This window comes from Mustela lutreola, chromosome 12, assembly GCF_030435805.1.
Source record: "Mustela lutreola isolate mMusLut2 chromosome 12, mMusLut2.pri, whole genome shotgun sequence".
In the NCBI taxonomy this organism is placed as follows: Eukaryota; Metazoa; Chordata; class Mammalia; order Carnivora; family Mustelidae; genus Mustela; species Mustela lutreola.
Genome location: NC_081301.1, coordinates 693594 through 706107, shown reverse-complemented (window position 1 = coordinate 706107; position 12514 = coordinate 693594). Strand labels below are relative to the sequence as shown.

The following is a 12514-nucleotide window of genomic DNA, read 5'->3' as shown; positions in this document are numbered from 1 at the left end:
TATTGTTTGAGAGGGTCTGGGAAAGCCTGGGCCCACCCCACCCAGAAGAACACACTAAGAACACTGTCCTCCTTCCCAAGCTGGCCCACGCAGCGTTTCTTATGGGCTTGGCTCTCCCGGAGGGACCCCCTTGTGTTCAGTGTCTGGACCCTAGAGAGCCCCAGCTCCCGGCCATAGCTGAGCGTGCGGTTCTGCCTCCCTGACGACCGCTCGCACTGAGCCGAGGGAAGCCGTCTGCCTACCACAGCCTTGCTGCTTCCTGTGGGCCAGGTAACTTTCCAAGCCACACAGGAGGCTCTGCCCACCCCCTGCCCGCTCCTCGTCCCCTCCCAAGTGTTTGGCCTTTACGTCAAACCACTCCCGTCCTGCCAGGGTGCCCCCCACCCCAGCTCCCACTACGTCAGCCCTGGATGGGAGAGGGTGGCGCCGGAGGCCAGATGTGCTCACGGGAAGGTCCCTCTCCCAGACCAGGGGGTGGCTGGGATGGGGGCAAAGCAGCTGGGACTGCGGCAGCGAACGGCGGGACCACCAGGACTGCGGTGCGTGGGGGGCCACACTGGGCCATCCCCGCGGCTGGTCACCGACGTCCTAGCCAGGCTCCCACTGTACCCTCCTCCCCACTGCTAGGGGCTCAAGGGAGTCCCCCAGACCCCACCACTACTCCCTGCTTCTCAGGCCAAGGACCACACGGGAGAGCAGAGGCGGCCTTGTCCGGTGCTATTTATTGAGTCCCTCGTCCAGCGCAAGTAAAGACGCCATTCGTCTCAAAGGGGGTGGGTTGAGGTCTGCTGTTGGGGGTTGTGGGCAGGGAATGGCTTGAAGTTCCAGAAGACAGGCAGCCAAGCTAGTCCTTCACACACATCGGACAGCTGCTGGGCATGGTGTCCAGCAGGACCCTGTCGGTCCTCCACAGGCAGTGCCCCCGAATCAGGGCTGGAGGGCAAGGCTCTCCCCAAGGGAGGTAGGAGCCCCCAGGGCCCTAGACTCAGGCCGAGCACCAGCACAGCTGCGAGACCCCGGGAAGGGAGGGCGGGATATGGCAGGGCAGAGCCTGGCGGGGCAGGAGGGGGCAGAACGAGGGCAGGGCTCCCGGGCACTGCCCAGCTCCCAGGGCTCAGCCTTGGCCATCCTGGCAGGGCCGGGGTCAAAAATAGAGAGCAGGCTCACTGCGGAAGTCTGAGAGGTCATTCTGACCGGCAGGGGTGAGCTGAGAGAGAGGGACACAGACAGAGCCGATGGGGCTCATCCGGAGGTTGGAGAGAACCCCCACCGCGCCCCCGGCCCTTGTCAGCCCTCCTGGCCCCAGCCCCACTCACCATGATCTCCTTGGGTGCTGGCTCTGCCTCCCTCGGAGCCTGTGCCGGTGTCTGCTGCTGCCATTTGTTAAAGGCCACGGAGTGCTTTGGAGTGTAGCTGGACAGGCCTGTGGGCCAAGAAGCACATGTGGACGTGTGGCCCAGGCCACACCCTGGGGCACCCACTCCACAGGTGGGCACTCACCTGAGCTGCCGTCCGGCAGGCGAGGGCTCTCAGGCCCCACACTGTTCACAAAAGTGGCTCGGGGCAGGAAGAGCGCAAAGGGCTTCTCCACCCCATCTGAGCTGCACTCCTCCTCCTCCTCCTCCTCTTCCTCCTCCTCGGCCTCCTCCTGGGCCTCAGCCTCCTCCTCCTGCACCAGGGAGCTCTCAGGGGGGTACTCGAAGGTCGTCTGCAGGCGCTTGTCATTGAAGGAGATCTTCATCTACGGGCAGGAGGCACATCAGCGGGGCCCGGCTACCTGGCCACCAGCGGACCTTGAGCCCGACAGCTGGGCCCAGCGACCCCAAAGAACACGGCAGAGGTTATCAGGCCTGGGCAGGACCCGAAAGAAGGAGGAGCTGCCCCTCATCAGAGACCACGCCTTTACCTGTATCCTGTAGGGCCAGGCCAGAAGGACCCCAGGAGGATCGGGTCCGGATGCCCATGGCAACCCGGGGCCAGTGTGTCCAGAAACCTGCGTCCTGGGCCCCACCGTCTGCTTCCTATCCCAGGCCTGGGCTCGTCACCTCGAGTAACCTACCCTTCCCAGGGACCAGATCGTAGCCCCAGCAGGAGCCCAAAGTCTCGGGGTCTCCAGAGCTTCTGTGGCAGCTCCCAGGGTGGAAGGTCTGCCTCCTCAGGGCAGCACCAGCCACACATCCTTCCTAGCGGCTCTGCGTATGACAGGAGCAGGGTCCAGGTGAACGTACTTCGAGGCCCTGCCTTCCCAGTGGTGAGCAGTACCTGTGGTCGGCTAGGGCCTCTCTCCAGGGCTGAGCTCACATCTTGGCTCACCAGCACCCTGAATGAGGCACAGTTCAGCATGGACCACCATGGCTGGGCAAGGACTGGGCACACCCAAGCCCCAGAGTCCCCACGAGGTGACAAAGCAGGGTGGCTGGCACACCTAAGCCCCAGGAAGGTGGCACCAAGGGCCATCACCCTGTTTCACAGACTGCCTCAGAATTGGAACAGAGCTGCCCCCCCGTGGGGCTGTGGTGAGCCTCTCCTCCCACCTGCACCGCCCTCTGGCCCTCGTGCCCTCATCGACGCCGCAGGCCGCAGAACTTCACGCCTGAGCAAATCATCTCCCCTCCCACCAGCCTCGGAGCCCAGGCCAGGCTGCTGGTCCTGAGAGGAAGCGGGGTTAGCAGCGCGCAGGACTGGGGCCGGACCTTCGCCCGCCCTGACCCAGGACCCCCTCCCCACAAGAGCCCCAGGCCTGCTCAGCAGCGCCCAGCCAGGCCCAGCGGGCGGGTAATGAATACGAGAGCCGCCGGCCTGCAGCAGATGGGACCAGCCCTGCGGCAGCTCGAAACATTAAACTCCTGAGCACAGACACCAGCAGGCAGCTCAGGTTCCTCCTCCTGCCTTGGAAGGAGCCACAGTCAGGAGCTGGGCCCCCAGGCAGAGAACCATGGGACCCGGGGACAGCAGGACACGGAGGGGCCTCACAGGAAGGCTGGACTTGCAGCCTGGGCAGCAGAGGGACCCGCGGCACTGGCCTCAGGGGGCAACGCCCGGCGGAGCCGGTGTCCAGAAACAAGGGCACCTGCTCCTGTCACCCCACCGCGCTCCTCCCATGGCTGCACGAGCACACCCCCACGGCCATGGGCATCCCCGTCTCAGCGTGGCACACACATGGACATCCGCTGGGCAAACCTCGGGCCCAAGCCCTGTCCTCTTTGTCCTAGCCCGCCGCACATACAAGAGGTCACGGATAAGAGCAGACAGGTGCAGACCACCCAGGTTAGCCAAAAGCAAGAGCAGAATACCTGTCCCTGTCACTTGAAGGTGTCCTGTCTCTCTACCGGCCCTGCCCCCCCAGGCCCACCCGAGCCCTCCAGCTGCTTCCCCCTGGGCCGAGCAGGACAGAAGCCCAGGGCAGGATGGGACTGCCAACCCAGGGACCTCCCCCTGCCCCAAGGCTCCACCATGAACAGGGCTTCCAGTCACCCCTGGGTCCATGGCATTGTCCTCAACGACCCTGGGCCCTCCAGGCCCATCCCCCACCGCGGAAGACACAGGAAGGGCTGGCTGCCAGGGCCCGGGCCGGATTAGCGTGCCCTCATTCGTCCACATGACCAGCTCCTAGTGGGGAGACCGAGGGGGCTGGGCACACACGGGCACTGAGCCTGGCACGGCCTGGTCAGGCGGGGGCGGGGTGGTCTTCCAGGCCACGGTCTGCACCCAGCTGGGGCCCCGGGCTTGGGTCACATCCCACCTCCCCTTCAGTCTCCACTCTCTGCAGCCAGTGGGGCTCACAGGCCTCCTTGGGGGTGCAGGTCGCTGGGTCCCAGGACACCCTGTGACGAATGCTGCCAGGAAGGGGCTGGCCTTGGGCTCGGGACAGAGGAGCCGGGCGTGGCCAGGGGCCGGCACTGGGCACACCTGGCGGGGGTGGGGGGGGCTTCACCTGTAGCCTGCAGGTGGTTTCTGTCTTGGCCCGCCTCCAGCTCCCACAGGCCCTTTGCCCCCCTCACCCCGCCCTACCAGTACACACCCAGCTTGGGTTACCAAAGGGCGTCCACCCTGGACTCTGGTCTGGGAGCTGGGTCCAACCAGTCCCTGCCGGCAGCGAGGGACTGCCCTGCCCCCGCTCCCCAGCCCCCTCGGCCTCCTCCCATCCCCCACTCAGTCTGCCCTCTGGGAGGCCGCCCCACACAGCCTCTGCCAGAGCTCCCACAGCGGCTTCCCTATCCTCCTAGTCTAGGGCGGCACCGGCCCAGGGCAGACCCTCCAGCAGGGGGAGGGGAAGCGGCGGAGCAGGGGCCAGCCTGCTCCCGTGGCCTCTGGCTCTGGAAAGCCACTGCAGAAGCCCTAGGGGGAGCGGGAAGGGTGAGAAAGGGCCAGTGGGGAAGTGGGCTCCGAGGGCCAGCGGCCGCACCACAGCCCTAAGGACCACCCGGTAAAAGCAGGGTGCTGGGGCGGCACTTCTTCCACAGCTGAGACCAGATGGCCCAGGGTGGCATAGACTGAGCTCTGGGGATGTGCACACGTTCGGGCTGGCAGAGGATCCACAGGTCGGGAGGTGAGGAGGGCCAGACCCGCAGGAGCCTGGCCAGGTGGCCCCTACAACGGGGCCCACACAGCACCAAGCCAACGACCCTGCGGGAGGCGGGGGAGGGCACCAGCTGGATGGTCCCCGCAGCCGCTGCCTGTGGGCTGGGGCAGAGGTGAGAGGAGGCCTGGCCACCAGGCCCCACAGCGGTCAGCCCCTGCCTGGCCATCAGGGGAGGGACAGAGAGGACATCTGCCACTCTGCCAAGAGACAACCAGTAGGGACAAGTCCCCCCCAGGCAGGCCTCCTGGGTGCGCTGTGCACTGGGCACCGCTGCCACCCCAGACAGGCCTGTAACTCTCCAAGTTGTGCCCACACTGACCGGCCGGCTCAGGGGCAGGCTGCCCAGGAGAGCCGGACCTCAGCACCGCCTGGGAGAGGCCCCAGCACCTCCCACCACCCTGGTCAGCCAGCCATGTGGGGGTCAAGGTGAGCAGCGGGCCCCAAGGTCCCCAGTCGGGATGCGGGCACCAGGACAATGGTCCAAACCACCCGCTGGCTGGAGTGGTCCAGCGGCCCGGAGCCCAGAAGAATAGCAGGAGGAATGCCCAGAGGCTTGAGTCGGGGAACGGAGCACACCCGTAGCCCAAGCCCAAGCCAGCATCCTGCTCCGAAGGCCTGGGCAGCCCCACGCCTTGGCCCCACGCAACAGGGGTTCTGGCTCTTCCCAGGCTGGGCAGCTGGTGCAGGGGGTGGGGCAGTGCTCACAGCCAGAAGTCACCTCCGACAGATCGTGCTGCCAGGCAATCCATCTGGACCCCCAGCGCCCTCAGGCTGGCACAGAGATATGGGCCAGGTTGGTCTGAACCGCTCTCCACTCGGGGCCAGCGCCTGCTTCCTCCCGCCGCTTCCTCCCGCCTTCTCACCCCAACCCTGCCACAAACGACCCCACAGTGCTGTCATCAGCTGCGGGAGGAGTGAATGGGGGCTCTAGAGACAGAAACTAGCACTCAATTCCTGCTCCACAAGCTCCACGACCTCCAGCCACCCTCAGGTTCCTCACCTACAGGGTGGGGGGCTGTTATCACCTCCACTTCTTGGGGCCAGCATGAAAAGGAACTGCCTCCCAGTTCAGGGTCAACCATCAGGAGCAGGCGCAGGGAGGTGGGTCTGTGACACACAGCACTACAGAAAGGGTGAGTCAAGGTCAGGCAGGCAAGATGGACCCACCGGGAGTGCCAAGGCAGGTGGGTGTGGATGCCTGTCCCAGCAGATGGAGCTGGCAGGAGCACCAATGCCCTCACCCAGGAGGGGAGGGTATGTGGAGGAAGAGCAGGGCAAGGCCAGCCCACGGCGGAGGGAGGAGGTGGCTCACGTGCTTAGACAATCAGCAGGCACCACTGACGGGGGCTTCAGTGACACAAAGCATATCACCACCCCCATCATCCTGAAGAAACTGAGGGTGGTGGCAAAGGTGGCTTCAAGGGTGAGCCACCGGAGAAGCCTGCTAGGTGCCGTCTCAGTTCCAGGGGAAGGCACATCTGCCCGCACCTGCGGACGGGGTCCGGTGGGGCTGGCTGTGGCATTTGCCCCTGCGCCAGACTCAGGTGCTAGAATGACCAGGAAGAATTTGAGGAACGTTGTCTTGTGCCCAGAGGGTTCCGGGCCACTGGGCCGCTGGGGATTAAGACTTCAGCAGGAGTCCTGGTCCCCCAGCTTCGTCTCTCTGCACCTGTGGCCCAGCCTCCCCGGTGAGGGGGAGGGTCTACGCTGCTTCCGGCATCACCCCCCAGGCCCGACACACACTAGGAGGTCAAGAAATGCTCTCGTAAAGCCAGCTCCTGCTAAGCTCCAGGCCACATGCCTTCTAGGGGAGTTGATCGTCCCCCATGGAATAGTTCCCAGTTCTGCGCCCTGAGGCTGACAGCGGGGTAGGGATCTGATCACACCCAAATCACTGGCCTCCTGCGCCTTCCCACTTCTGTCCTGGCACCTGCGACCCACGTAGGCCAGGACTCCAGAAGACCCAGCCAGGCTACACCCTCAAAGCCAAGGGCCGAGGTGGAACTGACAGGCCCAGAACTACTTCTTCCAGCTGGACCCACGATGAGACAGGTCTGCCCCGCCAACCCCGGGTGCAGTCACAGGAACAAAAAGGCCGCCTTGGTGCTGGCCTCCTGGAGCCCAGACCAGGGATCGCCCCTCCCCAGCTCAGCCCTCCTGGAGCTAGCATGGCCGCCCAGTCCGGGGTTTCCTCTGGTCCCCACAGAAGCCACCCCCTAGCCAAGCCAGGTGTCACCTCTCTCCCCTGCTCCCCGACTGACCTTCTTTCTCGAGGAGCCGGCCTTGGTGAGGCAGGACTTTTCCAGGGCCAGGTAGCCACCAATCACCTCAATCTCATGCACAGTGGGGTAGCGCTTCTTCAGTGTGGTCCCCAGGGCGGTGGGGGGAACTGACGAGTCGCCCGCGTCGTCCTCCTCAGCCTCCTGTGGACTGGGCTCCCCATTGGCCTGCAGGGACCCTGGTTTTCTCTTGGGCACCACTGTGAAGGTGTTGCCACTTAGATACCGGCGCCCTGATGGGTGCCCGGGCCCGGCGGGGTGCAGGGGGCACCAAGGAGGCCCAGCAGCTCCCGCCGAGCAGAGCAGTTTGGCTTCCTGGGGAACCTCATCCTCCGAGTCCACCTCATCGATGAAGGTAACAGGCAGTCCGGGCCTCCCAGGCTCCCTGCCGCTCTTGGCCAGGCTGGGGACCCCCAGGCCCTCGGCAGGCTTAGCTTCGTCGGCAGCCAGCGGACATAGGGATGGTGAGGACAGCCTCTGCCGCCCAACAGCCTGGTCCACGAGGGCAGCAGCTGGCCTGGCGCAGGCCCCCTCCTCGACCCCCAAGGGGCTCCTCCCTCCAATAGGCACGTTGTCCCTTCCAGGCACCAGCTGGGCTTCAAGCTCCAGGCTTTGGGAGGACCAGCCAATCTCTCTCTCAGGCAGCCTCCCGGCCTGCCTCCCTTCAGGAGGGGCGGGGGCAGAGTCCTTGCGCTTCGGGATGAACAGGAAGGAGTTTCGGGAGTTCACACGGAGGCTGGCCAGGGCCCGGGCCTGGAGGTCCCCAGCAGGGATCTTGTCTATGTCTGGCTTGGAGGTCCGGCGAATCTCAAAGGAGTCATTGGCGCTGGTGGCCGCGGAGACCCACTGGCGCTGGCTAGGAGTGGCACTGGCAGGGTTGGGTGTGGGCAAGGCCAGGGACCCGGCTGGAGTGGCACTGGGGGTCCCCGGGCTGGGGGGCGGGTGGACCGGGGTATCCCCCGACTCCACCTTTGGCTTCCACTCGCCCGGCCCAGGTGTGGAGCCCGCGAGGCCGTTGGCAGCGCCGGCTGGGGTCTCGGGGGCTGCAGGCTCGTTCGGGAGCAGGCGAGGGCCAGCGCTGCGGTGCAGGCCCCGAGGGTGGACGGTGAAGGAGTTGCTGCCGGTCCTCTGCAGGAAGTCGCTGCGCCGCGCCCCGGGGCCTGTACCACGGCGCTCAGGCTCGAAGCTGGCTGCGCGCTCACCCACGCGCGAGGCGGCGGGGCCGGGAGCCGGCGGGGGCGGCGGCGGGGTGCGGCCGCGCTCCGGGCTCCCGCGGCGGACCGGCGCGTCGAACTTCTGGAGCAGGCGGCTGACGCGCCCGGGCGGCGGCGGCGCCTCGTACACGAGCACCTCGGCGGCGCGGATGCGGGCGGCCGGGCCGGCGCCGGGGCCGGGGCCGGCGGGCGGGAAGCCCGGTGCCGACTCGATGATGAGGATGTTGTCGGCGTGGATGGTGCGCACGCCGGGCACGCGGCGGTACAGGTCCAGCAGCTGCTGCACCGGCCGCGCCCCCGCCGGCCCCTCGCCGCCGCCGCCCCGCGTCCCGCGCCGCCGCTCCGACTCCAGCCGCATGAACGGGTTCTCGCGCAGCGGGCCCAGACTGTCGGCCAGCACGAGCCGCTCGGCCGCCGGCCCCGAGGGCTCCGCCGCGCCCGCCTCGGCCCCGGTCTCAGGCGCCGCGCCCCCGCCCAAAGCGGCCAGCTTGGCCCGCTTCCGCTCCAAGATCTCCCGTTTCCAGGCGGGCAGCACGGCGCGGGGCCCTGGGCCCGGCCGCCCCAGGCCGGCCATGGTGCGGAGCGGGCGCCGGAGCCAGCGCGCGCCGGGAACTGCGGTCGCCGCCCGCCGCCGGCCTTCGCGCCGCGGCCACGCCCCCCGGCCGCCGTCGGTCGGGGAGGGGCCGGCTCGGACCCGCCTCGCGGCCCGCGGGCCCACCTATGGCAGGGGAGGGCGGCCGGCCGCGCTGATTGGAGGCGGCTCTCCCTGACCTCTCTTTCCCCGAGGGCCTAGTTGGAGAGCGCCCGTCTCCCGAGCCGGCTTCCATTGGGGAAAGGCCCTCCTGGACACGCCCCCGACCCCTCGCCGCTCATTGGCGACCCCGCTTCCGCCTCTGCGCCATTGGCCTTCAGCGACCGGAGGGCGGAGCCCGGCGGGGGTGGGTCCAGGCGGGCGGTGCCCTCCGGACCCCTGCGCTCAGCCAGGTGGGTGACCTTGGCCGGGCTCGGTCCTTCCTCATCGTGCCCGTACCCAGTCCACCTGTTCCTCACGCTCAGAACCCAGTGGAAGAAGGGCCTGCCCGGGACTGGAGAGCTGTCCGCGCTGGTTCAGGGACTGCCCACCTGTGGTCCTAGCTCTTCCGCGGGACGTCGCGGAGATGCCAATGCTGTAGCCTGACGCAGCGCTGAGTTGCTTCTCAGGCACCCCTAGCTCCTGCCCCTAGCCCCGAGAACTCACCCTTGCTTACACAAGCGGGAGAAGCCCTTCCCCACACTTCGCCAGCCAGGGCCCCCCGAGCAGGGCAGGAGTGCAGAAGCTGCGAGGAGGCGCAGAGGAGGCTCCCCGCACACACCTCTCCGGTGCGGAGAGCCGCGGGAGCCAGGCTGTGCACTCCGCCCTGCTAACCCACACCACTCCTCTTTCTCTGAACTAACCTCATCCCAAGGCTGGAAGGGGTGCCAATGACCTTAAGAGCACAGCTTCCTCGCCCACGTGCCATGAAGAACCAACCATACTTGGAGGCGCAGGGGAGCCAAGGGGGCCTGTTGCCTGCCTTCCCCCTCACCTCTCCTGCACTCAGCACTTGCTCAGTAATAGCACTACTGCGTGCAACAGCACCCACCCTTCGGGGACAGGGCTCCAAGGACACTGGGGCTCTGGACAGACTGGGGGCAGGCTTCAACCTGGGGTGCCCTCCTCAGCTTCTGGGTCCCATGGTGGTCCACACCACCACTCTTTAACAGTGACTTACTTACTCCTTTCCACTCTACTAAGCCGAAAAAACACTGGATTTCAGCCTTCCAGAAGTCGCGCTTCTCTTTCTCAGGACTCTGGTCAAATCACTTTTCCAAAGGAAACGAAGCCTTCCTATGCCCATTACCTCTATACCAACAGGATCACTCAATTCTGAACTATAGAATGAAGCAGGATACGACAAAACATGCAACCTAAAAATAACATTAAAAGAAAACCAACCCCCAGGGTGCTTGGCTGGCTCAGTCAGAAAAGCATGCACCTCTTGATCTCGGGGTCCTGTGTTCAATCCCCATGCTGGCTGTAGAGATTACATAAATAAACTTTAATAAAATAAAAAATAAAATAAAGAAAACACCCTGGTAATGTTCAGCTTCTGATTTTGACGCAAATATGCCAGTCCTCAGTAGAAAGCTATGTTGTAGCCGTGGTACAAACCAGACCAGTCTCCAACACAAGCATCTCAGTGGCTCAGGCCGTTCAGCATCCACTCCAGGCAGAGGGTCCCAAAGCTGTTTCACTGAAGTAAGGGTCTGCCAACCTGTGCTGTAAAGGGCCAGACAGCAAATGTCTCTGCTAGCGGTTCTCATCAGGGACAGTTTTGTCCCCCAGACTTGTTAATGTATGCAGATCCTTCTACTTGCCACGAGTGAGGGGGCCTCCTGGCATCTACTGAGTGGAGGTGAAACGCTACAATGCTCAGAACAGCACCCCTACCCCGCCCCAATGAAAGAATGATCTGACCCAAAAGGCCAAGAGTGCCAACTGCAAGCCACATTCATTTTCTGTCACATTTTGTTTTTATAACCCTTTGAAATGTAGAAATCACTCTCAGCTAATGTACTCCCAGTACAAAAAGAGCCTTCAGGCCACAGTCTGACCCCTGCTGCACAGTAAGGCCTACGAGGACCACACACTGGCAGGAAAACAAGGCTCTGGTGTCACACAAACTACTCAGCAGGTCCTCAACACAGTCCTACCCTATGTTGTCTTTACCCTGGTCACCAGGCCAGGAAGACAAACTTCTCGGAGGGAGCGCCCCCATACACCAAAGAAGCCCTAGTGCATTCCAGTCTCCCACAGTCAGCTTTGTAACCAGCTATGTGAACACAGGAGGGCGCATCTCAGCACTCATGTGATTTCACCCTCAAGAGGTCAGGCAATCACTACCCATCTCAGCAAAACATTCTTATTTTATTTTTATCTCAGCAAACATTCGCATTTGGCACCTGACTGGCATTAAAGACCCCAGGCCAACAAATGTGAGCCAAGACCATTTCCAGGTCTCAATGCCTATGAGCGTTAAAGATGCTACTCTCCTCCGTCCCTTAGGAAGGCCTAAATCTGTCCCAGGTGTGCTAACAGTGCTGGCCACAAGGTGGTAGAAAAGTTGCGATCAGCTGGGACAGGAAGCCAAGCGGTGCTTTATAAGCAAAGTTCTCTCAGGCGACAGATCTCCAAGTACAGGGTCCCAATCATGCTTACTCAACGTACTTCTGTCTGCCTGGAATAAAGACAGGGCCATCCTCCCCCAGTAGCTCAGGGAAGGGGATGCAAGCTCATTTACGCTTTTCAGAGCTCAAGCATCTAAGTAAGTCTTGTCGGATGGACAGGGCAGCGAGCTCTTAGGGGAGCGCTGCGGGGCAGAGGAGACCCTGAGTCAGGCTTTGCAGCCTTTGCACAGGGAGTCCTTTCCCAAGATCCATGAAAATACTCAGAGCCCATCAGGACATCTTACATATATGCAGTTTCCAACTGTCAGAGGAATTCTGCACTCTCTGGCCGGGGTCCTTCTCGGCATCTCAATTCAAAGATTCGCTGTTCAAAGCATGAAATAGCGAGAAACACGTTTTAAGAGCCAAGGCTGCTCTTTCCAGCCCCGCTGAGGGGGCCGTATAAGACATGGTTGGTACAGAGAACACTGGGCACTGGCCAGGACGGGAGCTGGCTTTGCTTTCAGACCCAGACTTCTCCTTTGGTGCGAGGGAGGTAGGACTCAGCCTGGGGTCCAGCATCCTACGTATGCAGGGTCCCCTCTCCGGCCTTTCTGCGGGGCTAGTTGACCCTACAGGCGCGGATCATGAGCAGCTGCAGGAGAATGAAGACTGGAGACGTGATCAAGCCGAACCAGAGCTCCCGAGTCTGTTCCACCAGCTTCTGGCACAGTAACATCTCGAAGACAAACTTGAGGCTAAGAACCGTGAGGACCCAGAAGAGGCGGAGCACGGCCAACCGCTTCTCTCCGTCCTGGAAGAGGCGCACCGACACGATGGTGGTGAAGTAGGTGCTGAGCCCATCGGCGGCGAAGAAGGGCACAAACACGTTCCACCAGGAGAGGCCGGGAGCCAGGCCGTCCACACGCAGCGCCAGCAGCACGGAGAACACCAGCAGGGCCAGCAGGTGCACGAAGATCTCGAAGGTGGCGAAGCCCAGCCACTGCACCAGCTCCCGGAGCGAGAAGAGCATCGCGCCGGCTGAGCGCGGACCCGGGCGCGGCCGAGCGTCCCACCGGCCGGGCTGCGCCTCCTCTCCCCGCGGGCCTGGCCGGCGCCTGCTGCCGTCGCTGCTGCGGCGAGCGGCGGCCAGGGAGCGGCTCCGGCTGTCCCGGCCCTCGGCGCTGGCGTGACGCCACTACCCTCGCCCCAGCCCCGGACCCCGGACCGGCCGCTAGCGGACGCCCGCCTCT

At 64.1% G+C, this 12514-nt stretch overlaps 2 protein-coding genes across 2 annotated transcripts; both read right to left on the bottom strand.

Annotated features, from left to right (window-relative positions):
* Positions 1–703: 703 nt before the first annotated feature.
* Positions 704–8685, bottom strand: TPRN (taperin). The gene is made up of 4 exons (XM_059141640.1): positions 6844–8685; positions 1501–1741; positions 1317–1423; positions 704–1207 (listed from the first exon to the last, which is right to left on the bottom strand). Exons 1-4 carry the CDS (start codon positions 8647–8649, stop codon positions 1145–1147), a joined length of 2217 nt encoding a protein of 738 aa, XP_058997623.1. The 5' UTR covers positions 8650–8685; the 3' UTR covers positions 704–1144.
* Positions 8686–11003: 2318 nt separating this feature from the next.
* Positions 11004–12309, bottom strand: TMEM203 (transmembrane protein 203). Its single transcript, XM_059141662.1, has one exon. It carries the CDS (start codon positions 12292–12294, stop codon positions 11884–11886), a length of 411 nt encoding a protein of 136 aa, XP_058997645.1. The 5' UTR covers positions 12295–12309; the 3' UTR covers positions 11004–11883.
* Positions 12310–12514: the final 205 nt, after the last annotated feature.